The sequence below is a fragment of the Colletotrichum aenigma genome (genome assembly GCF_013390185.1).
Source record: "Colletotrichum aenigma strain Cg56 chromosome Unknown KSG_Cg56_contig01, whole genome shotgun sequence".
Taxonomy (NCBI): domain Eukaryota; kingdom Fungi; phylum Ascomycota; class Sordariomycetes; order Glomerellales; family Glomerellaceae; genus Colletotrichum; species Colletotrichum aenigma.
The window spans coordinates 5183313-5207235 of record NW_023500907.1 but is presented as its reverse complement, the minus strand read 5'-3'; the positions used below and the strand labels follow the sequence as shown (position 1 = coordinate 5207235).

Below are 23923 nucleotides of genomic sequence, written 5' to 3'. Positions count from 1 at the left end.
ACGGGGGGGCTGCGAGGGTACCAGATGGCGAAGTGCAGGGGGGATGGGGGGCCAAGTCACAGCGCTCTTGGGAGCCAGTAGTTCGATGCCACAGCATGCCAAAGCCTACCTAGGTTTGACCTCGCTGTTGGCCCTGTGACTTACACACCCGGCTCACCTCACTGGACGCGCTCATAAGGTTTCCAGCTTACTGCACGTTGGCGTCAATCCGTTGTCACTGGATTGGATTGTCTTCTTCGCCTCCTTCCTTTTCCTCTTGAACCTACTGGGCGATGGGACTTGAGAACGTCACTTGATCTTTGTTTCTCGACGAACGAACACATCTACCTTTCCTGTAGACGGTTTGAAGGAATGGCGGGACGGGAGAGCTCTTTATCTTCAGGAGCTCACCTCCTTGGGTCTCCCCCCCGACGCTCGACCTGAGAAACGAAGTTTGGATACTCGGGATCCAACTTTGCTTCCCACCCAGGGGGCTGGGTTCTGCTGCGGGTGCGGGTGCTCACCATGCGGTACAGTCGCCATTTGCCTGGGCGGGTCCGCGTCTCTACCGTATCGACGACGACCAGGGTGAGCGACGGGCAACCTCTGGAATTGGGCATTCTGTTCCACTCATCCTCGTGGCCAACTTTCTCTTCCCCCGGCCGACGGCTTCTCCTGGCGTGCTGGGTCTCATCGGCAGAAACGCCCCTGTTCCATCTCCGTTCTCAGACATCATCACTTTGCGACAAACCATGCGGGATATCAGCAGTTTTGTTCTCACACGTCCCCTACTACGCTGATGCTTGGGGGTCACTGGGATCCGGGTCGGTCAGGGAAACGGGCTCAGTGGAATGGTATATGAGATGCGCGTATGCGTGCAGATGACTTGTCTTTGTTGGGGCTCTTGCATCAGGGCATCAGGCTTTCCGACCTATCCTCTGCCAACAATCCGGCACATCCAGGGCTGCCTGCCTCGGGGACTTCCCGCGTTGCCAATCAAGCCGGCCCAGTGAGGCTTTCATCGAGAACCGTCGCTTCGCTGACACTCCGGCAAACAGTTTCGAAGCCCATCAGCCACCCAGCGTCGGATAGCAAGGACAAGCGCACCTGTTTCCGGCCTCACCATGGCGACACGGCCCTATCGTTTGTCCAAGGAGTAAATTCACGCATTTGACTTTCACGAACGAAATTTTGTGGGCGCAAAACCGGGCCGCCCCCTTTATCCTTATTGATAGTCACTGCTGTTTTTCCACTTCCGCTTACTCCTCGTCGCTCTCCTCCTCCGCCTCACCGGCGGCGGCCTTCTTGGCGGGCTTCTTCTTCTTCTTGTTCTTGTTTTTGCTCTTGGTGGTATTTCTGGACAGAGGCTGCTCAAGAATCTTGAGGATCTCCTCGTCCTCGATCTTCTTGTCAGACTTGACCTTGCTGAGGTCAAGAGCCGGGGGGGCACCGAGCTTGGTGATGCCGTTCTTGGTGATGGCTGCGCAAAATTTAGCTGGTTGCCTAGGGATGATGACGGCACTCCATCGGGAGGCTTACCAATAGTGGTCAGGTAGCGAGCGACGGGGGAGTTGTCCTTGTCGCCAACAACCTCGTAGGCACGGAAAACGTTGCCGCGAACGCACTCAACGACACCAGACTTGGCATCGCGCTCATCCTCGAGCTGGCGCAAGCTGAAGGGGAAGGTACCGAACTTCTTCTGGACCTCGTTGAGGATCTTGCGGGAAGTCGGGCGCTTGAGGCCGTAGGTCTGGAGGGTACGGCGGTGCAGAGTGGTTCTCTGGTCAAAGGTCTTGACCTTTCCAACGCCCAAGCTCACACCCATCTCGACACCCCAGACCTCACCAATCTCGGGGGTACCGTCGCCCTTGGTGCCCTCGGCGGGGGCAAGAACAATCTTCTTCTTGCCCTCGATCTCGTTGCGCTCAAAGAGCCATGATGTGGTGCTCTCGACGAGGTTGCAGTCGTAGGCCTTGACGACCTTCTCGAGCAAGCTGGTAATCTTGGCCTGGCTGGGGGCCTTCTCGGCGCTGGCCTTGGCCTTCTCCTCATCAGTGCCGTTGGCCAGAGTGCCGGGAGGCAGCATCAAGCGAAGGAGGAGCTCATTGGCGTAGTAGTTGGCGAGGATCAGGTCAGCAGAGCGGCCAGTGATCTCCTCGGAAGCCTTCTCCTTGGGGGCAGCGATGATGGTGTCGCAGACGATGGAGCCGAAGCCGTCAATCTGGGCGCCGAGCTGGATCTTGATGGGCTCGCCCTCCTGGATCTCGACGTTGGCCTCGGCCTCGTCGGAGGTCAGAGGAGTGTAGGGAGTGACGAAAGAGGCCGGAGAGACCGTGGTAGGGTGAGAGAAGCCTGCGCGAAGCAATCACGGTCAGCAACGGGAGGTTCGAGGGGTGGCCAGAAGGGGGACTTGACAAACCCTTGTTGACCTTCTTTCCGCGATAGACCTTGGCAAGCTCCTCCTCAATGAGCTTGTCGCCCTTCTCGCAGATGGTGACGATCTTCTCGCCGGGGACACATAGCTCGGCGACAGCAGCAAGGACCTTCTCAGAGATCTGAGCGGCGGTCTTGTACTTGGTGAGGGTGTCGGGGTTGTTGAGGGTGTAGTCTACCATACAGTTAGCTCCATGAACGAGTCCGCGATGGAAGGGCAGCTCTCCAGGCACGAGTCTCGTGAGCCTGAGCCGCAGCAGCGTTTGCTATGGCTGCTTGGGGCGTGGCGGGGTAGCAGCGTGGGCTGTTTTTGGTGTGTGACGCAAAGCAGCAGAAGGAGCAGCAACGCACGACCACGCGAAAAGAAAATAGCAGCAGCAGGAACGGGCAAGACGGGGCAACTGACCGATCTCCTTCTCGTCCGACATCTTGGCGGTATTTTTGATCAAGGAATTGCCTACAAATCAAAGGGATATCTCAAGCGATTGTGGTGCACTGGTCCAGGATCTCAAAAGTGGGAGAAGCTGGAACTGCTGGATGTGCGGGAAGATGCAGTGCAGAGTTGGTGTGCTCGGGGCTGGTATTTTTGACGACGAATACGTCGATTTTCAGGGCGGGGAAGGAGGGGCTAGCTGCTGTTTGTGGGTGCTCGGGCAGGTCAAGCAGATGCAGTTCCAAGGTCCAGTCTGATGTACCTGTGGTGGAGAATTTGCGCCGGGATCGCTTAGAGTCGTTACGTCGGTACGTGAGGTGAGGTAAGGTAATGTAAGGTACTTTACATTGGTACGCCCACCAGCGATTCAGCGAATCGTTGTTGACGGTTCACGCGGCAGCAGGAGAGAGATGGGAGCGTTTTTGTGCCGTGCTACCGTGGCCGGGTGAAGCCTAAATTGTTCCTCGACAGTGAAGCAGGCACCTGAGGCAAGGTGAAGGTAACAAGAGCTCAGGTACCGAGTGCCCAGCCGCCTCCAAGGTGAGGGGTTCCAGGTGCATGACCCAAGGTGAGGTAGCTCCGTCTCAAGGTGTACTCGGTGAATGAAAGAACCTTTTCTCGGCTCAGCCCAACCAGAGCTGAAGCTGCCGATGCTCACAGCTCAGGGCAACCCGTCATCCCACCAACCTCAAACCGGCAAAAGCCCGGGCCGTACCGTAAGGCCACATGGGATCTCTCCAAGAGACGGGAGGGTTTCTACACGTCTGGCGACAGCGTATTATGTTCGTCCTGGTCAAGACGATCCTGGCCGGGACTCATCGATGTCGACAAGAAGGGCGGTGCTGCCTCATGTCTTCGTGACTACGAATGTGGTGGACCGTGACCATGGCAAAGCAGCTGTTGCAGCAACTGTTCTGAATGCTTCATGTGGTGCGCCACGCGCGAGGTTGCCTCGAGGCAGGTGTGGCGCCGACACTCGAGGCGGTGCGGCCAAGTCCAGTGCCAGTCGAGGTCAGGACGCGCTCAGATCGTGAAAGACACGCTCAGCACCTTGTGCTTAGTGCGGCAGCCATCGAGGACGTGTGGGAGCGGCGGTAGGTACCGCTCTGCCTAATTTGTATGGCAGAGTACATCAGCGCGACCAATGAATTTTCGAAGCAAAAGGCAACTGCAACTCCCGTCCCCTGAAAGCCTGGTGGTCTGCGCCGGCTAACAGGACCGGGTCACTCTGACGCTTCTGCACCGGGAGTTCTCAGCAAAAACACGTCCTAGAGACATTTGGTGCGTTAGCCACCTGGCACCAGCCTTCCCGCCCAACACCAACACGGAGCAGGAGGCTGCCGTAGACGTAGCAGAATCCACCTTGCACCTCTTGATCCGACTTTGGAGGCATCGCCAATTGGCATCTGCCACAACACGCGCGCAAATCGACCTCGGGCCAGTCTGCGCGTTTTCTACACCAGCTCGCGCCCGTCGCATTGCCGTTGCGATTCGGCACCCTGCACATTCCCTCCACAATGGCCGCCCAGCCATCCACGTCCACGCCCACCGGCGCTGGCGCGACAGCCTCATCATCAGCATCCACGTCCGCCAACAACAACCATGATGGCACTCCCCAGTCTGCCAGCGCGAAGGCGCTCCCGGTGCGGGACAAGGACTCTTTCAACAAGATGCAGGTCGAGCGCTACGTCGCGCGCGATTGGCAACACTCGATCGCCATGAAGGATGCGCAAGCCAAGTTCGAAAAGGACATGGAGCAGATGCGAGACAAGATCGACGACTACAGCATCCTGAAGAATCAGCGCATGTTCTTTCCCCCGAGCAAGCTGTACGGCGAAGGCTATCGCGGTTACGGAAACGGATACACCGACATCGATCCCCGTATGCGAGCGCCCTTTCCCGCTCAGGTCATCTACCCGAGCCAGAAACCGCGGCCCGGAAAGCGCCAGTCGCATCCGTTGAGGTGGAAGAAGAAGGATTTGAAGAAGCAGGCGGAAATGCATGAGGAGCTCGTGCCGATACGGATCGATGTGGATTGGGAGAAGATCAAGCTTCGCGACACCTTCACGTGGAACCTCCATGACAGGGTGATTCCCGCCGAGCTCTTCGCCCAGCACTTGGTGGAAGACATCGGCATCTCCTTGGACCAAGCAAACAAGCCGGTCCTTGACCAGGTCATTCATCAGATGCGCGACCAGCTCAATGATTTCTACCCCCTTGTCTTCTCCGAAGAGGACGCGCTTGATCCGGAATTGCCCTATTCCGCGTACAAGAACGACGAGATGAGGATATTAATCAAGCTCAACGTCACCGTCGGCCAGCACACTTTGGTCGACCAGTTCGAATGGGACATCAATAACCCCCTAAACTCGCCGGAGGATTTCGCCGCCACCATGGCGCGTGACTTGTCGTTGTCTGGCGAGTTCACCACCGCCATCGCCCACAGCATCCGTGAGCAGTGTCAACTCTTCACTCGCAGTCTGTACAGTGTTGGCCATCCCTTCGACGGCCGCCCGGTCGAAGATCCCGACCTCATCAACGCTTTCCTCCCCTCTCCTCTCACTTCCGTCTTCAGGCCCCAGCAACAAGCCAAAGACTACGCACCATACTTGTACGAGCTCAGCGACGCCGACCTGGACCGGAACGAGGTCATCTTTTCTCGCGAGCAAAGGAGGCAGAAGCGCTCCATCAACCGCCGCGGCGGGCCTCAGCTGCCAGATCTCAAGGAAAGGCAGCGCACGATCAGGACGCTGCTGGTGTCATCAGTGCTCCCTGGAGCCGCCCCGAATATGGAGGAGACGACGCTGTACAAGCGCGTTGCCGGCGCGCCAACCACACGCAAGAGGCCAGGTGCCCGCGACGGCGAGATTTCCGATTCCGATTCAAGCGACGACTCCGGCCCAGACTCGCCGGGCGTCTCACAACTCGGAGGAGGCACGGCCAGGACAAGAGGCCTTCGTGGAGCTGCTAGCGCCGCTCAGCAACGCATCACGAATCTGGGTCGCTCTGAGACGCCCGAGGCGAGCGTTATTCATCACCATGAGACGCGCAGAAATCTCAACCGATTCGGCGGCCGCGAGACTCGAGACGAGACTGAGGAGCCTTCTCAGCTCATTGTCACGCTCAAGGTCAGCAAAGACAAGCTGCGGAGACTTCTCCAGAACCCCAGAGCCAGAGTCACGCCGAGCGGTTCGCAGACCCCGTCAACGCCTGCGCACACACGCATCCCCAGTGCCGCGGCCCCTGCCAGCTCGATGCCCCCTCCGTCCACGCCGGCCTCCAACAGCCAAGCTCTGCCCGCGAAGCTTGGCACTCCTCTTCCTCAAGGTCAAATTGGCCGACAACCCGCACCACCACCAGTCGCTGGCCAGCCACCGCCACCTGCTGTAAGTAAATTCGCGTGATAAATGAAAGCATGGGAACAGTAGCTGACATGACCCAGCCTCCTCCGCCCGAGTGGCTCAAGGAATGCCTTCAGCAACTCAAGAACACGTATACATACGACAACTTTGAAGGCATGATGAAGTACTCAGCAGTCAACCCCGCCACAGAAATGCCGGTGCCCGTTCCTGCGGGTTCACAGCCGCCAGAGGGCGTCAGGTGGATGTTCCTGCCAAGAATCCGCTGTCTGGATTGTCCCGGAAAGCTTTACACGCCTGGTCCAGAAATGACTGCCGGAAACTTTGAGGTGCATCTCAGGAACAAGCAACATCGTCAGAAGGTGGACGCCAGGGAGGGCAAGGACACTGCGCCTCCGGCCTCGACGGCCACATCCTAGAAGGCTGATGAGCTTATGCTGGGAAGCCCAGTGCCCGACACTCCTCGGTACGAAAGCCGCTCATCTCGTCGCGGGCCTTTCCAAGATGCCGCACCACAGAGCCTATCGCTCGTGGGAGGCGCATTGCGTCAGCTGAGCTTTTTAGGAAGCTATGCTGAAAGCGACGATGATACATAGGGGAGGTTTACCGCTTCCCTTATTGTACAAGGTACCTCTCATTTTTGTTCCTGTTTTTTTATCTGTAGAAAAGACGTTATTACATAGGCATCGAGCCTTGACCGCCCCTACGGCTGGTAGAGGCATAAAAGGGACACTAGATCGTCATTTTCTCTGTGGAGCTTAGGGTAAGGGAGTTCAGATCCTGCCAGTGTGGCAGCGAAACGGGCGGAGGAGTTTCAGCTTGGGTATTTGGATCAAGAGCAGCGAATTCAAGGGGGGGTGCGAGCAAATGTAAACAAACTGACGATGAGCGCGCTATTGGGGTGGTCAGCGCTGCTACGGTAGTAAGAATAATACTACAAAGATCCGATCGGCGTTTGGTTCATTCTGTGATTGAGGGTGTTCCTTGATACAAAATACCATGAGGCTGTCTATATTCGATGCCTGGGCCCAGCTAGAACAGGACCAAGATCTCATCACACGGCTTGGTCGTCCACTTATCGCTCAGTCTTTTTTATCCTTCTCCGCAGATCCTTTCGCCTGTAAGCCGCGGTGGCTGCTTCCGAATGTAACCCTCACGACGTGTCAAGACACCACGCGGCATCTGGAGGGAGCACTCTCTCCCGGTTCCTGAACAGGAAGGGGAACAAGCTTCCTTGGCACACCGTGGCATTGCCGTGGTTCATTCGGCGCGTCTAGCATGCCCAGGAAGCTTCAAAAGGGTCAAAGATGGAATCGCGACCCGTTCAACGTCGTCAGAGCCCGAATGCCCCTTACTTGGGATTGAGTTCGCCTTCGCCCAGCATGCCCTTGCCAGACGGCATGTCCTTATTCTCCTTGCGTGGCGGGGGTGGGCACGCTTTAAACTTCATACAGCCTAAATTTCCCCCTCTTCCGCCCAAAACAAATTCCCCAAATCATCACCCGAACCGATGATAAAGTGCATCGGAAGGTGCTGTCCGGACGAATGCGACGGCACACCCAGCCAGCGTCGAAGCCAGTCTTAGAAGCTTCCTCCGCGGGCAAGCTCCTGGCTACTCGGTCCGTCCGGGGCGATGTTTATATTGCTCGTGACCCATCTTTTGCGTCTGGACTCCTATCTTCCCCTGGGGTTCGCAATGCACGCTACCGAATGTCGTGATCCCGAGTTCCCATATTGGATCTGCCTTGGACTTGATATAAAAAGAGTTCGTTCTCCTGTTGCGGGGTGGTGGTTCTCCAGTTCGACTCGGATCCTCGGGCCTACCAGTACAATTACACATTCCATTTCCCCCGTCGTGATTTGCCCAGCATGAAGGCCGCCGCCCTCTTCTCCCTCCTCCCCCTCGCCTCCGGCAAGATCCTATGGGACGGCCGCTTCAACGACCTCAACTCCTCAACCGACCTCAACAAGTGGTCTTGGGCGAACCAGGTCGGGCCGTACCAGTACTACATCCACGGCTCAGGCGACGTCACTAAATACGTCAACCTGTCGCCGGATTACAAGAACCCGGCCGACACGGCGTCCAAGCAGGGCGTCAAGATCACGCTCGATAGCACGGCGTACTGGAACGGGCAGAACATGCGCCGTACAGAGCTGATCCCGCAGACCAAGGCGGCCATTAACTCGGGCAAGGTGTGGTACCACTTCTCCATTATGCGCAAGGACACGAACGCGCCGAGCATCTACCGCGAGCACCAGATCGCCTTCTTCGAGAGCCACTTCACCGAGCTGAAGAGCGGGTGGATCAGCGGGGAGAGCGCGACGAGCAACGCGAACCTGCAGTTCATGGTGCAGCAGAAGAGCCTGTGGAAGGCGGAGTGGAAGGCCGGTGTGTGGCACAACGTGGCGTACGAGATTGTGAGTCTTCTTTGCTTGGGGAACTGTTGGTTGGGCTGGGATGCATGCTGATGTGATGATCTTGCAGAACTTCTCCAGCGGCAGCGTTGGCTTCTGGCACTCTGAGGGCAGCGCGCCCCTCACGCAGGTCGTGGCTCCGGTCTCTGCCTCGACGTCGTCGAACGGTGCGGACTGGCACTTGGGCGTTCTGGAACTGCCCCGTGACGGGTACCCGGACAGCAACGAGGACTTTTACTTCTCGGGCGTTTATGTCGAGGATACCGCCATCACGACCTCCGTCACTGGACCTGGTGAGTCTCAATGAAGCACAATTGATACCCAATGACTGACCTTGGATATAGCTGCTTAAGAAGTGTTGGTTGCGTGGCCGAGGAGGCGTCATGTATACGGGGTAAATGCAACACATCTGCTTGGGTAACAACATGTACATAGCTCTTCTTCACTGCACATATTGCAATTTGGAAATATCGAATCTTGATTCTCTCTACCATATAATCGATTGTCTCTAGGGCTGACGGTGTTCCTCTTCAGATGTCATGATCGTCTGGTAACAGGTCTCCGGGTTTCTCCCAACCGTAAGCTTCTCGAAAATGGTTGATCATCTGCAATCCATAGTGTCAGCTGATGAGTTAAGCAAATCTTTTGGGCAACAAAGGCAGAATTGGAGACAACCTACGGCGCTCTGTTCATTGAAAGAAAGATGCGCCTCTCGCTTTGAAAGCCTTGACAGTAGCAGTCTGTTTCTGGAGGTGGTTGCCGGGCTCATCCATAGAGATCGAGGTGGTAGCTTCACAATTGCCAAGAGAGGTACGCTGCATTCCAGGGATTGCACCGAGCGAGACATCCCAACCGGTAACACCAGCCCAGTACATGCAGTACGAGGTGCTGTCCTGGCAGAACTTATAACTGCAGTCCACTGCGACTGTAGGGGCAGGAGTGATGAGCATCTTGTTGGTCTCAACCTTGCGCGGCAGGAGGTCTTGGGCGGCGGTGGCCGTAGGCATGGCGCAAGGACCGAGGTTGGTGACAGTTTCTCCTGGAATAGGGCCTCGAGAAGGGTCAAAACCTGGCAGGAAAGCTAAGTTAAATACCTAGCAAAGATAAGTGCTGAAGCATATCCATGAAGCTTACCTGTAACTCCAGCCCAGTAGGCGCACATGGAAGCTCCGTCCTGGCACCACTGGTGATCGCATTTGATAGAGTTAGTGGCAGGAGGCTGAACAGTGGTGGTGGCAGTGACGATGTCAACGACTATCTCGACCGACTGCTGAATGCTGGGCCTTATCGCAGCAGCAGCAGTGATTGTGACTGTGATAGCCAAGACGGCAACAGCAACCATGCCTTTGAGGTTGCACATCGTTGCAGGTTGGAACGGTTCTGTTGGAGGATAACAGTGTTATGATGAGGCTTTGAACAAAGTCTTTTGGCTTGGGAGTAGGAAGAAAAGAACAAGAGATGATGATACCCTTAGTGAGCTGAGGAGAACAGGAAGAAGGAGTACAGGAGGAAAGGAAAGAGGGGTGGAGGAAAAGAGAGAGAGAAGGCAAGCAGCAAGAGAGTCGAAAGATTGATAACGGATTTCGCAAGTCTAGCAACTCGCCTAGAGGTACGTAAGGAGGGAAGGAGCAAGCGACATTGCAGAAATGGAGACAAAGACAGGTTGCCTGATCTTTTTGACAAGAGCCTAGAGCCGAAGAAGGACATCTAAAGTCTTGAAGTTCAACTACCACGCGACTCTTGCTTACAGGCTGAAGAAGGATCAAAGAGACTCTTGGGCAGTTGCGCCCATTTAAGTGGCTCAATCTGGGTCTGAAGTCCTGTATGTTCCACAATGCGGAAGGTTGTCTTACCCGGCATGCATCCTTCTTGCCATTGCTAGACCGCAACACTGGAAGCCACTCCGGGTACTGGTCCGGGTATTGGTTGCGAGGGTAAGACTGAGCATGAGGGATTCCAGGCTTGTTCCACTACATTCAGGCGAATGATGGCTTGCTGCACGCAAAAGCGAGGGACCGAAATCCAAGATCGCCTCGTGCAGACAAGCGGGCCAGATGCCACGTTTGCGGACGGCTGGGTGCTGCTGAAGCGGTACGAGGTTGTCAAGTGCGGCCCGAGAAGAAGCCGTCTGGGGGATTCGCAAGGCAACTTGATGGCACCACTTTCCTCTTCGAGTTCCCCGAATACGCCGCCGATACAATGAACTCAAAAACCGAGGAACACGCCACTTCACCGGGACCAATCACCAAAAACGAAATCTCATAGTGTTGCTTGTAAGCAGGCCCGAGGCCGTGATCAATATTGTATACACGATTAGGCGATGCCCGAGTTACAAAGAAACCAGAGAAAACCTAGGCAGAAGCGAACTTCGAGGCGGCAGTGAAGTAAAGCGTAAAGGTGCAAGCGATGCTGAGAATCCATGAGAGACTGCGCACCGGGGCCCAATTGCGGTTGTCCTGCAGACGAATGTAGACGATGTTGTACAAAATGCGGAGGCCGATGTAGCTGAAGCTGATGGTGTTGACAAAACGGGGATCCACACCGGCCACGTTGGCAGCGACCACGCCGGCCGCATAGAGGCCGAGAGTCTCGAAGCCGTTCGCAGCGGCGGCCTCGGCGCGGAAGATCCGGGCTTTGATCTGGAGCGACGGTCAGTCACGAACTCCCAAGACTCGGGCGGAGGGAGACGCACTATCTTGCTCAACTTCTCGTCGGCCGCGACGACGTCGTTGAGCTTACGCGGGTTGGCTACGTCGTAAAGCTTTCCCGAGGCCATGGAGGCATAGGTGTGAGCGGCCATGATCGACGCTACTGCGGCTGGGACCTGCCTCCATCGTGAGCTTGGTGACGCGGATGAAGCCTCAGGTGAGGGGTAACTAACCGTGTACAGAGACAGGCCCTTTTGGGCAATATCCAACCCGAGGAACGACATTTTCAATAGGCCTGCGGTATTACAGGTATCAATCGGTGTCAAATGGGAAGTGATGCAAAGCGTTGGTGAACCAGCTGTATTGACAGAACGTATCCCTCACATATATGTACCAGCAAGATCATCAACTGAAAACTGCAAGAAGACTTGTTTATCAGATATAAATAACGGGACGGCGCAGCTGCGGACTCCGGCGGGAAAGGAGCAATGGGGTCGCCCGAGGCACACAGGTTGCCCCGAACTGGGAGCCGTCTTCGGCTGTGCAAGGCGAATCTATCAGACTATCATTGACACTTTGGCGTGCAGATTCTATGTCAACCTAGCTGTCAACTCTGGGAGTTCATTGGCAGCACATGGCCCAGCCCCTGTACGAACCCACAAGGGCCAACTGCAACTGTGCCGGTAGGAATCGTGATGTCACACAAAACGGCATTTGTACTCGTCCAGCCAATCCGAGAGGGCCGTGCATAACTCTCAGGATGTAAAGCATTATGTAAGGCAAGACGGCCTCTCTTTTCTCCGGACCTGTGACCCGTCAGGTACACCCACGCATATCCAGCTGCCAGCTCGCTATTGAAAATATCCTGTCTTTGGTTTACTCGATTTTGTGTTCTGAAAGGTAGATCTTATGTCGCGTGCTGCAGCAGTTTCAATTCTTGCTGACATTTGTTTAGACTTCCAGTGCTGGAAGAAAATGCGACGTCTTGGCAAACGCACAGCTGCGTCGAAACATCGGCTCGACTGGCTCGCTTTTTTCTCGGTTCCCCAGCTTCGATTTCCGGGTCCGTCGACAAGACCATTCAGCACAAATCACCGCAACCCAGCACCAACGACTTGACCAAGAGAGAGAGACTGCGCAAGATGACGATCAGCCCGGCTCACGGCCCTTCAGGACAAAAATCCCCCAGAGGCTAGCTGACAGCTTCGACATGATGGTGAGCATTTTAGGACCGCGCTGGAGCACGAGCTCCGGCCAATAAGCGTCGAGCACTCGACCCTGGCCGCCGCCCTGCACCTCTCACTGCTCAGGCTCGCTCTCTCACACCCGATCACCCATGGGGCCCCGGCGCAAAAACCAGTGAAAAAAATCTCGAAGAGCCGGCTGCAGGTTGGGATAAGTCATGGACTGCCCGTGTGTGGCCAACGGTCTGATCTCGCACATCGACGCCCCCCTTCCGAGGTCCCAACCGAAAACTCTTCTGGAACTGACGACTTTTCCGCTGAAGGCTCCAGCTCTTCCGACTGTTGGCGGCGCGGAACTGACTCGATGGTCGCAAGATTTTGGGCTGCACCTGCTCCTACTACTATTTAGACGGAGCGAAAGAGACGTTGAAAAATAGCTGGTCGACAGGTTGCGAGTCGAGCCTCCTTTGTGCTCAAAGGCACCCGACTCATGCCCATCCATCATTTCACCCTCGCCTCCGGGCTTGCTGTCTATGACGGTTGCTTCAGCGGACTTCAAGGGCGCAGGCAGGCGAATCAAGCGATTTCAGCTCTGTTGCAATACGTCTCATCACAAGCACACCCACATCCACACACCAACAGCCATACCGGGGTTCTGGCTCCTCGAGTGAGGATGCTACTATCTTCCTTGCCCTGGGCTTCGTTGGCGTGTTCCATCATGCGTTCGTTTGCCACGGTCGCTCCCTGCCCGTTTGTCATCGCATAATGGTCAAGCGACCAGCCGGACGACTCCCAGGCAGAAGCCATGTTTGTCATCGGGCCGTCGTGGAGGGGGAGCGCAAACTTACATGACCATCGGAATCTGAAGCCTGCTCTGAGGCTGGAGGGGAGAAAACCAACCTGAGGAGTGAAGGTTTTTATTAGTCTTGCCAATTGCAGGCGTGGCGCATGATTGTGAGGCTGCCGCCTTGAAGAAACGTCCACAGCATGGTCGGGCAGGCTTTGGTCCAACAACCAGGAATACGGCCAAGAGGAAATCAAGTGAGATCCAGATTTTCACACAAACATGGAACTGCAAAATCCCATGCAGGAAGCGACGGCCGCTTGCACCTGAGGAATGTGAATGGGGCCAGGGATGCTAATGAGATTGGATGCCAGGCCACACAGGAATTGGGTTGGTCTAGACGAATGCAGCACTTGCAGACGCGAACCCTGAATCAAGCAGACAACCTCCATCATGACTGGTAGATACTTCACAGGGTCGTTTGGAGGCGCCTGTCTACTAAACTAAGACATGTACCGATACCTGCCTTGACGGCAGAGAAGGGGAAAAAAGAAGAGGGAAAGGGCAAAAAAGAAGAAAAGGAACGAGCGTGTGTCGGCGCTGCACTTGGACTGAGCGCGCTGGAGAAAGCCCAGAGGCACTGATGGAACGCCTCCAGTATTCCCCGGGGGTGGTTCACTTTCTCTCTCAACAGTCTTCGTGCGCGCCAAAAGCCTGGAGGGTCCGGTCAAGGCGTCCCCATTGGAGAGGCTTATCGCATAAGAGATTAGGACCTGGCACTGTGCCGCTTCTCCTTTTGGCCCCGGTCGTCCATCTCGCCATCACCGGGATCTGCGCGCGTTGATGGTAAGCGCAAACCGGCGCGCACAGTGTCTTCTCCGCTTCCCCATGGTAGCGATAACATTTTTTCCTTAGTCCATCAATCTCTCTCCCGCCCAATCTAGCACCGCCAGCCCGGCCTGTGACTTCCAGAATCACCTACTCGTTCAGCGCCTGTAGACCGACAAAATTCTGGTCGAGCCTCCACGCCTCCACGACGAACTTCAATCGCGATCAATTGTCACGACCCGCCACCACCACTTTCATCACTTGCGATCGCTGATTTCATCTCTGCGGATCCCAAAAAATATCGTCGACATTCCGTTTTTGCCCAAAACGGATGTCGCGGCAGCTCATGACATGACTGAGGTCGGGCCTGCCGACCGCTCCAGGCTTTTGCGATCTAAACGCGATGAATTTAAGTGAGTAACTATTCCAGTCGATAGAGCTCGCTCTGCCGATTCCAGCGATACCAAATTCGAGGTGTTGACAATTTTTAGTTCAATTGTAACGTCGAGAAAGCGGAAGCTTCGCCAGCTCTTTGCTGTCGCGACCGATGGCGATGCACTCCCGACAAACGCTTTTGCAAAGCCCGACGCGCCGCCCTTCACAACAGCCGAAAATCAGTTCTTGCAGAGCAGTGATATTTCCCAGTACGTGCAATTTACCCTGCCGCGCTTTTTTGAATCAATTTGGTCGCGTTTTGCCCTGTTCGCCATTAAACCGTCGCTAACACGACTTACAGAGGACGGAAGCTGAATGAGCTGGCTATTCCCCAACGACCTCAACTACGCTACGATGTCTTGAAAAACTCCCTCGGCACATCTGGCCTCTTCGCACCAGATGCCGAGCCTACTCCTCCACCGAGGCAAGCTGCTGTCGCCGAACCGCAAGCGAAACCCATCCCCGCGCCGTCGCAACAGCAGCCTCCGACTGCGCCCACCGAATCGAATGGCGTTCCCCCGTCCATTCGACCACTGACCGGCCTTGCTGCGCTGCCACCAAAGCCTCCAACTCCCGTCTCAGCGATCCCAACCCCAAATCGACACGAAGCTGTAAAGCCGCCTGCTGCCGCCGCTCCGACACCTCCGCCAGCCCCGCCGGCTGTTGTATCCAAGGACCCTTCCCATGCGTCGCGTCAGGATGCTAGTGATCCGGTAGATGGCGACAACTCGGAGAAGGCCGCCCCGTCGCCTGCTCGGGACGAGCCGAAATCCACGTCGAAGGAGGTCGAGTCTGCGTCGCCTGTTGATGCGCCCAAAACGTCTACCGGTTTATCAGTTCCTCAGCCTCCAGCACCACAACCGCCCGCCCAGCAGGAACCCAAGAAGACGGAGGATACGGTTCCTCCGGCTGTTAGGCTGCTGCCGGACACCGCGCGGGCTGCGGATGCTCTCTCGTCACCGGGTTCGACAACCCAGACAGCAGCCACCCCAGCAGTTCATGATGCTTCGACGGATACCAGCCCTGACAACGAAGGTCCCCATTATGTCGAGCGTACGGAGCCCAGGGACGAGGCAGAGACGGAGGACAAGGTTGAAGAGGAACCGAAGACGGCCGAGACGTCACCTCTGGCAGATGCGGATCGGATTCCTGATGGGCCGGAGGCCCAGCTTTTGCAGGAATCCATGGCAATGGACACCACTCCTTCGGCACCAGTAGTTCAAACTCCGAAAAAGGCATCTACGCCCCCACCTGCGTCCACCCCTGTGGTACCAGAAACTGAGTTGAAAGCTCATGAACCAGTGGCTGATAAGCCGTCAGCACCTGAGACCGTTGAGGATGCTCCCGCCACAACGGTCGAGGAACCAGCAGCCAAAGAGGTTCCGGATAGTCAAGAACAAGCTTCGAGTGACGACCAGATGGATGTGGATGAGCCAGCTTCTAACCCTGAGGATAAGGTTTCTGTGTCAGATGGACAAGAAGGTCGCCCCGAGCCCACACCGGCAAAATCTGCAACCCCGCAACCACAAATCCTCGCCAATGTCTCGCAAGATCCTGAACGTGCTGTCACACGAACGGCGTCCGGCGCTATGCGGCAGAAGTCGGTATCAGAGATCTTGGGAGAATCGCGGCCGGAACCTGTGGACACTGTCGGCACCGATAATGTACCACCCAGCCAGCTTACTCCGGTTACGCTTGCTCCGCAATCACCAACTATCAGATCAAAGACATTAGCCAGCAAGAAGAAGGACAAGGCCAGGAACACGCCCTCAGCGGTCGTCTTCGGAAAGTCAACAAAACGCTCAGCCGACAAGTCTGTGGTGCCCGCACAGCAAAAGCAGAGTTTTCTGCCAACGGACGATTACTTTACGCCACTCTTCGTGCAGGGCTTCACTCAAACTAGCAAGTGGATGAAACCGATCGAAGTTATTCTTAATCAGTCTCACAAGACGGTGTCGACTCCCGATGCTTACGTGGCCATTCAAGACAACCAGGCATGCCGTGTGCTGCGGCGGGTCTATCATCTTCAACAGCACGACAAGTGGTCTCTGCGTCAACCAAAGCGGTGTGCTGAGCCGGTACGCCCCGAGTCTCATTGGGACGTCTTGCTTCAAGAGATGAAGTGGATGAGGACAGATTTCCGAGAGGAGCGCAAGTGGAAGATGGCGGTCGCACGCAACCTGGCGCAGGCGTGCGCTGAGTGGGTTACATCCAGTGCAGAAGAACGCAAGGAGCTCCAGATTCCTGCCTTCATTCCCCCCAAGCCACAATCGGCTGAGGCCGAGACAGACATGTCGATGGCAGACACCTCCATGGACGCGGTCGACGCTCAGCCCACCCCCGAGCTGATACCGTCCGGCGACTCGGATTCTCCTGAGCACGTGGATGAGTTGCGCGAGGAGGTCCTGGAGACTGTTGCACCGTCGGCGATTTTCGCACTCGAAGAAGATGATGTCGTGTTTGAGCTGCGAAACTCGCCAACAGCAGACCAACTGCTGCAGGAGCTGCCCATGTACGGTGCACCGCTCAAGGTCCCTTCATTCGATTTCACCGGCCCCGAGTTTGACCCGGATGCTCACTGGCGCCGGCCCGCACTTCCTCTGAGCAAGTATGTCGAGGGTGAAATGAAGCTTTCGACGGACGGACCTCCGAGAAAGCGTAGCCGCTTCCAGTACGAAGAAGAGGAGGATGACGACGACGAGAAGGTCGTGTTTGGATCTCAGCCTGCCAAGAGGATGAAGCTGCCGCCGCAAAACACGGACGTGGCCCTTTTCAACCCCGATATGAAGCCGATTAGAGACCGTCTTCACGCCGGCCACCAGTTCCGCCCTCCTGCGGAATATCAGATGCCGATGCAAAACTTCTACGAGAGCCGCAGCCCTTCGCAGTGGACTCTTTCCGAAGATGACGAGTTACGTGGACTTGTTCGCGAGTATTCGTACAACTGGTCGCTCATCTCCAGCCTGCTCACGACGAGATCTGTGTTCGCCTCTGGTGCCGAGCGTCGAACGCCGTGGGAGTGCTTCGAGCGCTGGATCAATCTGGAGGGCCTACCAACGGACATGCAAAAGACGCAGTACTTCAAAGCATACCAGAACAGGATCGACGCGGCAAATCGGGTGATCATGCAACAGAACCAGCTTGCGGCGCAGCAGCAGCAGCACCAACAGCAGCAACAGCAACAGCAGCAGCAGCAGCAGCAGCCGCAATCACAACAACAACCAGCTGGCGCAACCACACCGGCGACACCGATTGCTAGGCGTAGACCGTCCACACCGCTTAGAGTGGAGCGAAGACGCAACCAGAAGCACTTGACGCTCATTGACGCAATGAGAAAGTTGGCCAAGAAGCGGGAGACGGCGGCTCAGAAGCAGCAGCATGCTTCTCAGATGGCAGCCATGCGCAAAGCCAATGAGTCGGCCCAACCGCGAGGACCAGTCAAGACGCCGAGGGACTACAGCTTGATGAGGTGGGAGCGTGACCAACAACTCGCTGAGAAGGTGGCCCAGTTCCACCAGCGACAAGAAACTCAGCGAAGGGTACGTCCTGTGCGAAATCCCGAGGGTATCGTACCTACTAACACAGATTCTCCCCAGATGGCCTTACAAGCACAACGTGCCCAGCAAGGCCAAGCTGCTGCCCAGATGGCGACCACTCCCGGCGCTGCCCAGATGCAGGCGAACGGTGCGGCGGCCGCAGCTGTGGCCGCCGCTGCCCAGGTCAATGGTAACTTGGCTCGCCCTAACATGCCGAACCAGCTTGCTGTCCCAGGTCAGGGCCGTGGCCGCATGCCGATGCAGGCTCCGACAGCCAACATGGGCGGCGCAACTGCTCAGATGGGCGGTCTTGTGCCGCCGATGCAGATGAACGGAGTGCCACAGGCGCAGATCCAAGCTGCGATGCAGGCCCAGCAACAGCACAGGATGCCAATGCCAAATCCCCAGCCGGAAGTTAATGTCAACCTGCTGCTTCAAGCCCGTCGCATCTCGGACCAGCAGCGTCAAGCCGTCGCCCACATGCAGCAGGCGCAGCAGCAACAAGTCCAACAGCCTCATCAACAACAACAGCAGCAGGCGCAACAGCAGCAAGGTCAGCAAGCGCAACAGGGTCAACAGCAGATGCACCAGGGCACGCCGGCTTCGCAGTCCCACTCCCCGCCGAACATGCGCCCTGCTACCGTCAATGGCGTCAATGGCGTTAATGGTACCAATGGCGTCAACGGTGTCCCTCAGCAGCATCTCCTTGCGAACGCTCAAGCAATGATGGCCTCCTTCAACGCCGCTAATGGCGGCGGAATGTCCACGCCTCCCGCAGGTGGACTCCACATGCCCAATGGTACTTCTGGCTCGCCTCGCCCGCAGATGCCGCCCAATATCCAATTGCAGCTCAACGCGATCCAGGCCCAGTTTCAGGCAAAGAATCCCAACTTGACGGAACAGCAGGCTCGCCAAGCAGCTACGGATCACCTCACGCGGTTGATGATTGCCCAGCGAACGACAATGTCGCAGAGCGCTATGAATGCTGCCGCCGGTGGTGGAGGCGCTTCTTCCCCTGGTATGGCTAACGGCATAGCAGCCTCAACAAGCCCGCACCAGTATGCTGCACTTCTCAGACAGCAGCAACAGCAACAACAAGCGGCGCAGGCTGCTGCAAATGCCGGCCAGCCCAATGGTCAGCAGAACGGTCAGCATCAGCAGGCACACCAGCACCATGGCCAGCAACAACAGGCGCAACACCACCCTCAACAGCAACAACATGCTCAGCAACAAGCACACCTCCAACAGCAGCAACACGCCCAGCATCACCAGCAGCATGCTCAGCAACAACATCATGCTCAACAGCAACATCAGGCTCATTCCCGCGCTACATCTCAGTCTCATTCCACACCTCAACCTCAGCCTACACCACGACCTCAATCCACGCCACAATCTCAACCTACGCCCACACCTCGACCTCAGTCAACTCCTCGGCCGCAGTCTACTCCTCAACCCCCTAACCAGCCTCAGCCACAACAACAGCAGACGCCGCATCAACAACACACGGCTCAGCAGCTGCAACAAGCTCAGCAGGCACAACGTGCGCAGCAAGCTCAGCAAGCTCAGCAAGCCCAACAGCGTGCCCAGGCCCAGGCACAGCAAGTTCAGCAAGCGCAGCAGAACCAGCCAAGCAAGCAACCATCGCAGCCTCCGCCGACTCCGCAGACCCTGCAAGCTCAGCAGGTGAAGCCGCCGCAACCGCCTCAGGCGTCTCAGCAGGCCCAGCAGGCTCAGCAGCCGCCGCAACAGACGCAGCAACCGGTTCAGCAGCAAGCCCAGCAGCCAGCTCAACAACAAGTTCAAAAGTCTGCTCAGCCGCCAGCTCAGTCACCTGCTCAGCAGCAGGCGACGAAGCAGGCGAACCCGCAAGCAACACAGCAGGCCACTCCGCAGGCAACACAGCAGGCGACCCCTCAACCAACTCAGCCCGAGCGCCAAGCAAGCGGAAGTGCTACACCGTCTGCTGCGCCATCAACATAGGCCGAGGTAGCGAAGACGAGGCATCTTATTAAGAGTGATGATATTATCACACATAACTCACACACGTCGTAAATGTCTTCAGGGGGCAGAGATGAATGCCCGGACATTTGCGATAGGGGACGATACACAATCACGGGTGCCGCGGGAAGCGCGGATTGCATGTTCCTTGGGGGAGAAACAAGGGCATCTTCGCAGTGTCGTCGCGCCGTCCGCCTCCCAGTCGCCCTAGTCTGCACTCTGATGCGGCTAGACGACACAGAAAGGAAAGGCCGGCGGCGCGAGCAGACGTCGTGTACATAGATAAAAGGAGTATTGCGAAATTCTTACTGGCAGCGGAGGCGAAAGAATCCACAAGGTTGTATATAACCTCTTGTAATGCGAAGACGAGACGGGAGGGCAGCAGTGCTTCTTAGACAGGCTGCCTGCCTGATGAGGAAAGACGAAATGGAAAAAAAGAAGAAAGCCACTCCTACATGTCTGTCACTACTATCGTATGTGAACCTGTGCTGTTGGTGTGGGCTTGCTCATCTAATCTCACACCGGACATCCAAAGCACGTCAAAACTTTTGCATGTCACAAAAATGACTTGGATAGCATTAGGAAACGACATTTCTTCATGGGTACTATGATACGGAAACCCAGGCCTCATGCGAGACCTCGCTCTATAGTTACGCCTAACGCCACTTGATGCCCACTCTCCCAGTGCCGCTGGAAGTGCAACAAACCCGTCTCCGAAGAGATGAAAGCAAATAAAACCCCTGAAATGACGTTTACACAGATTGAAACGAGAACCACTGCACGCGAGCCACATCTAAGCAGGCCCAGACCCGTTCCCGCGATGATTGTTGTTGTTGCCGCCGTCGAGCAACAGCTTGGGCTTGATAAAGTCCTCGTCCAGCTGCCGGAACAGACCCGCAGGATCCTCGGCGCTGAACAGCTGCCTGATGGCTGATGTCGCAGAGACGTGATGCGCTGCAGGTGAGGGCTCGGCTTGCAGGATGGCGGATGAAGTTGCCGAGTTCGATGCGCCAGGGGTGAGCATCGACGGGCTTGTCCTCCGGGGTTCGCGACGAGCAGGAGGCGGGAGATCCGACGTGTCAATATCGCTTCCCAGATCCGAGTCTGTCGTGTTGCCGCTGCGGTTCAGCAGGTCGCCCCGCTCCGCCTCAGAATTCTTGCGGCTGAGGCTTGTGCCTCGCTTGATGGGGTTCGGCGAGTGGTGGCCGGAAACGTAGCTACCGCGTTCCGAGCCAGCGCCCGGACGAGTGCCGTTGCGTGAGGCGATGTTGTCTAGCGACATGCTGCCGTTCCGTCGCCCGGGGGTGAAGCCGATGCCGCCGGAGCGCTTGTAGTAGTTACCTCCGAACGACTCAATGTCGAACTCGTCATCGCTGTCAATCTCGTCGACGACGCCCGTGCGGATACCGAGGATTTCCAACATGCGCGCCGTCGTACCGCCAAAGATGATGACAGTGAGCACGACGACAACCAGGACGGTGGCTTTGAGCGCGTAGGAGTTCTCGCCCGTGAGCAGCGCTGCTAGAGCCACTCCGACAGCTCCGCGGAGACCGGCCCAGAAGAGCATGGCCTGGTAGTTGTACGGAAGCTCGTCGCTGACATCTCCGCCCCTGCGTTGGGCTCTGTAACGGATGACCCAGTTGATGGCACGGGACAGCGGGAACACAGCGACCCATCGTGCCGCGCAGACTGCTGCGACGGTGATGATGATGAGCAGAGGTCGAAACTGCAGCGCATTATCTGTGAACAGGGCAAGGCCGAGGTAGATGAAGATAAAGTTCTCTGACAGCTGTGCCAGGATCTGGAAAATGAATTTGGTGGTGAGCTGCGTCCGCCTTGACATGTTGAAGTAGGCGTAATGCTTCAGCGTGATACCGCAAAACAGCAAAGACACGATACCTACAGAGGGTCAGCGCCAAAAACAGAATACAGTCGTCGGGTCAACTTACCAGACATGTGGATGCCGTGAGAGAAGAAGTACGTGGCGTAGGCAATCAGCACAACTAAACAGCTCTCTGTCTTCGGGTAGCGGCGGATGTAGGTAAGCTTCAGAAGCAGTGCTGTCATGACACCGACGAGAACGCCGATTAACATGCTGCCGAAGAAGACAATCAAGAAGATGCCGATACCCTCGAAGAAGCTTAACAAGCCCAGCTTAGAGGCATCACCCTTTTTGTACTTTTGCGCCGTCTCGAAGATGACGATGGCAATAGCGTCATTCAAGATTGACTCGCCGAAGATAATGGTATAGAGCTTCGGATCGACTTTGTATGAGTTGAAGATGGCCAAAATGGTCACGGGGTCAGTGGCTGACAAGGTAGCTCCCACTGAGATAGCGTCGACAAATGACATGCTGATGGACTCGACTCCGGTGAGCGCGTAGAGCCACAGTATAAGACCAATGACCACCGCCGACAGGAACGTTCCGGCGAAAGCGAATGTCAAGATCGTGCCCATGTTTCGGAAGAAGTTGGCTTGGTGTAGTTCGTATCCCGATGCCAGGATAATTGGAGGCAGTAATAGGTTGAAAAAGATTTGGTAGTCGAAGCTGATGAGGTTTCGAATCGAGTCGCCAGAGGTCACGAGTAAGAGAAGTCCGACAGTCATACCTAGACGGTTGGGTTAGATCATCTCTCGGGATACAATCTGCGCATGGAGAGAAGGGAACGAACCGGCAAAGATGGAAATAACGGTTTCGTGGACCGCTTCAATCTTCCTCTCTTGGAGAAAGTAGCTTGTGAGGAATGCAATGATGAGCAGCATGATGGAAATGAACAGCGCCCACGCGGCGAAGATTTCCTTCTGAGAGCCATCGGAGCCTGGAGTATACAGTCAGTCGCAGTCGGCAGGGCGGGAGATGGTCAGCTTCGGCATCGTACTTTCGGGATCGCCTTCTTCGGCTGCACGTTCTGAGGATCGTCAGTTTGCGCGTTCTCTCTGGAGGTGGATGGCTGTGCCATGGCAACGTACGGACGATGCGCAGGGCCGTCCCTGCGAGATCGGAGGCGGAAAACATGTCGAAGGAAAGGTTCGGTGCGGTAATTGCGGCGCTCACGGGTTGGTGACAGAGTAAGATCCAGAATCAAGAGGGAAGCAGGCTGACCGGCGGGTCGCACATGAGCTCCGAGGATTGCGGATGGCGATCATGAACAAGCCAGCTCGACAGGCGTCGCAGGTGTCGAGGGATCGTCCGCCGCGGAGTCGTGTGAGGCGGCGACGAGAGGGCGCAATGTATCGATTTCGCCAGGCCTCAAGGTCGAGATGGCATTCGCAAAGGTGTCCACTCGAGATGCAGGCGCAGGTAAGGTCGGTAGGTGCAGCAGTGCAATAATTAGCCAGACAGACGGACGGGAGCCAGCCACTTCTCGGAGGCTGCAACAATGCACCGCGGTGGCTCCGTACCCGTCCGCTGATTGGCCATGGATGTTTGACGTTGCGTAGTCGCGGCGGGGTGGTAGAGCTACAATTGGGGGCGGGCAGGTGTCAGTGCCTTTTGGACGGAACAGCGGCCGCCAAGCGTCGATCTTTAAGTACCGGTACTGGAGGCCCAGTGTTTGAGCTTCGAACGTCCCAGATTCGGTTAGCCCGTTCGTCTGGACGCAAGGGACTCCTGATAAGTCGATAGGCTCGCTTAGGTGGTGGCCATGCGTGAATGGGCTTCGCTTATTGCATCTCCCGCAGATGATTTCATAATGACATGGCACGTGTCTTCCCCATGTCCACACTCACCCCCCCCCCCCCCCCCAACGGGTCTAGATCGCGGGCAACTCTGGGGCGGGCGGGCGCAGCTGCGACGAGACGCTGGGAACCAAGCACCAAGCAGCAAGAGGTACCCATTCTTTTCCCCAGCGCAGCGGTCGGGAGCCTGGAAACCTGGAGAAGACGACCAGT

The 23923-nt window shown here is 56.5% G+C and overlaps 6 protein-coding genes across 6 annotated transcripts; 3 read left to right on the top strand and 3 right to left on the bottom strand.

Annotated features, from left to right (window-relative positions):
• Nucleotides 1-1238: 1238 nt before the first annotated feature.
• On the bottom strand, nucleotides 1239-2840 carry cdb4 (Curved DNA-binding protein; the record flags this gene model as incomplete). Its single annotated transcript, XM_037316632.1, has 4 exons — nucleotides 1239-1459; nucleotides 1519-2331; nucleotides 2399-2587; nucleotides 2819-2840. The coding sequence occupies 4 exons, from the start codon at nucleotides 2838-2840 to the stop codon at nucleotides 1239-1241; spliced, it is 1245 nt and encodes a 414-aa protein (XP_037185661.1).
• A 1522-nt stretch (nucleotides 2841-4362) lies between these two features.
• snf5 (SWI/SNF chromatin-remodeling complex subunit snf5) lies at nucleotides 4363-6623 on the top strand (the record flags this gene model as incomplete). The annotated part of the gene is made up of 2 exons (XM_037316631.1): nucleotides 4363-6231; nucleotides 6288-6623. 2 exons carry the CDS (start codon nucleotides 4363-4365, stop codon nucleotides 6621-6623), a joined length of 2205 nt encoding a protein of 734 aa, XP_037185664.1.
• Nucleotides 6624-8073: 1450 nt separating this feature from the next.
• Nucleotides 8074-8971, top strand: CGCA056_v001370 (uncharacterized protein; the record flags this gene model as incomplete). The annotated part of the gene is made up of 3 exons (XM_037316630.1): nucleotides 8074-8622; nucleotides 8690-8912; nucleotides 8964-8971. 3 exons carry the CDS (start codon nucleotides 8074-8076, stop codon nucleotides 8969-8971), a joined length of 780 nt encoding a protein of 259 aa, XP_037185663.1.
• A 337-nt stretch (nucleotides 8972-9308) lies between these two features.
• On the bottom strand, nucleotides 9309-9979 carry CGCA056_v001369 (uncharacterized protein; the record flags this gene model as incomplete). The annotated part of the gene is made up of 2 exons (XM_037316629.1): nucleotides 9309-9700; nucleotides 9754-9979. 2 exons carry the CDS (start codon nucleotides 9977-9979, stop codon nucleotides 9309-9311), a joined length of 618 nt encoding a protein of 205 aa, XP_037184600.1.
• A 4435-nt stretch (nucleotides 9980-14414) lies between these two features.
• On the top strand, nucleotides 14415-20014 carry EAF1 (Chromatin modification-related protein EAF1; the record flags this gene model as incomplete). Its single annotated transcript, XM_037316628.1, has 4 exons — nucleotides 14415-14476; nucleotides 14555-14707; nucleotides 14800-18037; nucleotides 18095-20014. 4 exons carry the CDS (start codon nucleotides 14415-14417, stop codon nucleotides 20012-20014), a joined length of 5373 nt encoding a protein of 1790 aa, XP_037184601.1.
• An 811-nt stretch (nucleotides 20015-20825) lies between these two features.
• Nucleotides 20826-23048, bottom strand: NHX1 (Endosomal/prevacuolar sodium/hydrogen exchanger; the record flags this gene model as incomplete). Its single annotated transcript, XM_037316627.1, has 5 exons — nucleotides 20826-21931; nucleotides 21982-22641; nucleotides 22705-22851; nucleotides 22912-22941; nucleotides 23003-23048. 5 exons carry the CDS (start codon nucleotides 23046-23048, stop codon nucleotides 20826-20828), a joined length of 1989 nt encoding a protein of 662 aa, XP_037184608.1.
• Between the last annotated feature and the right edge of the window lie 875 nt (nucleotides 23049-23923).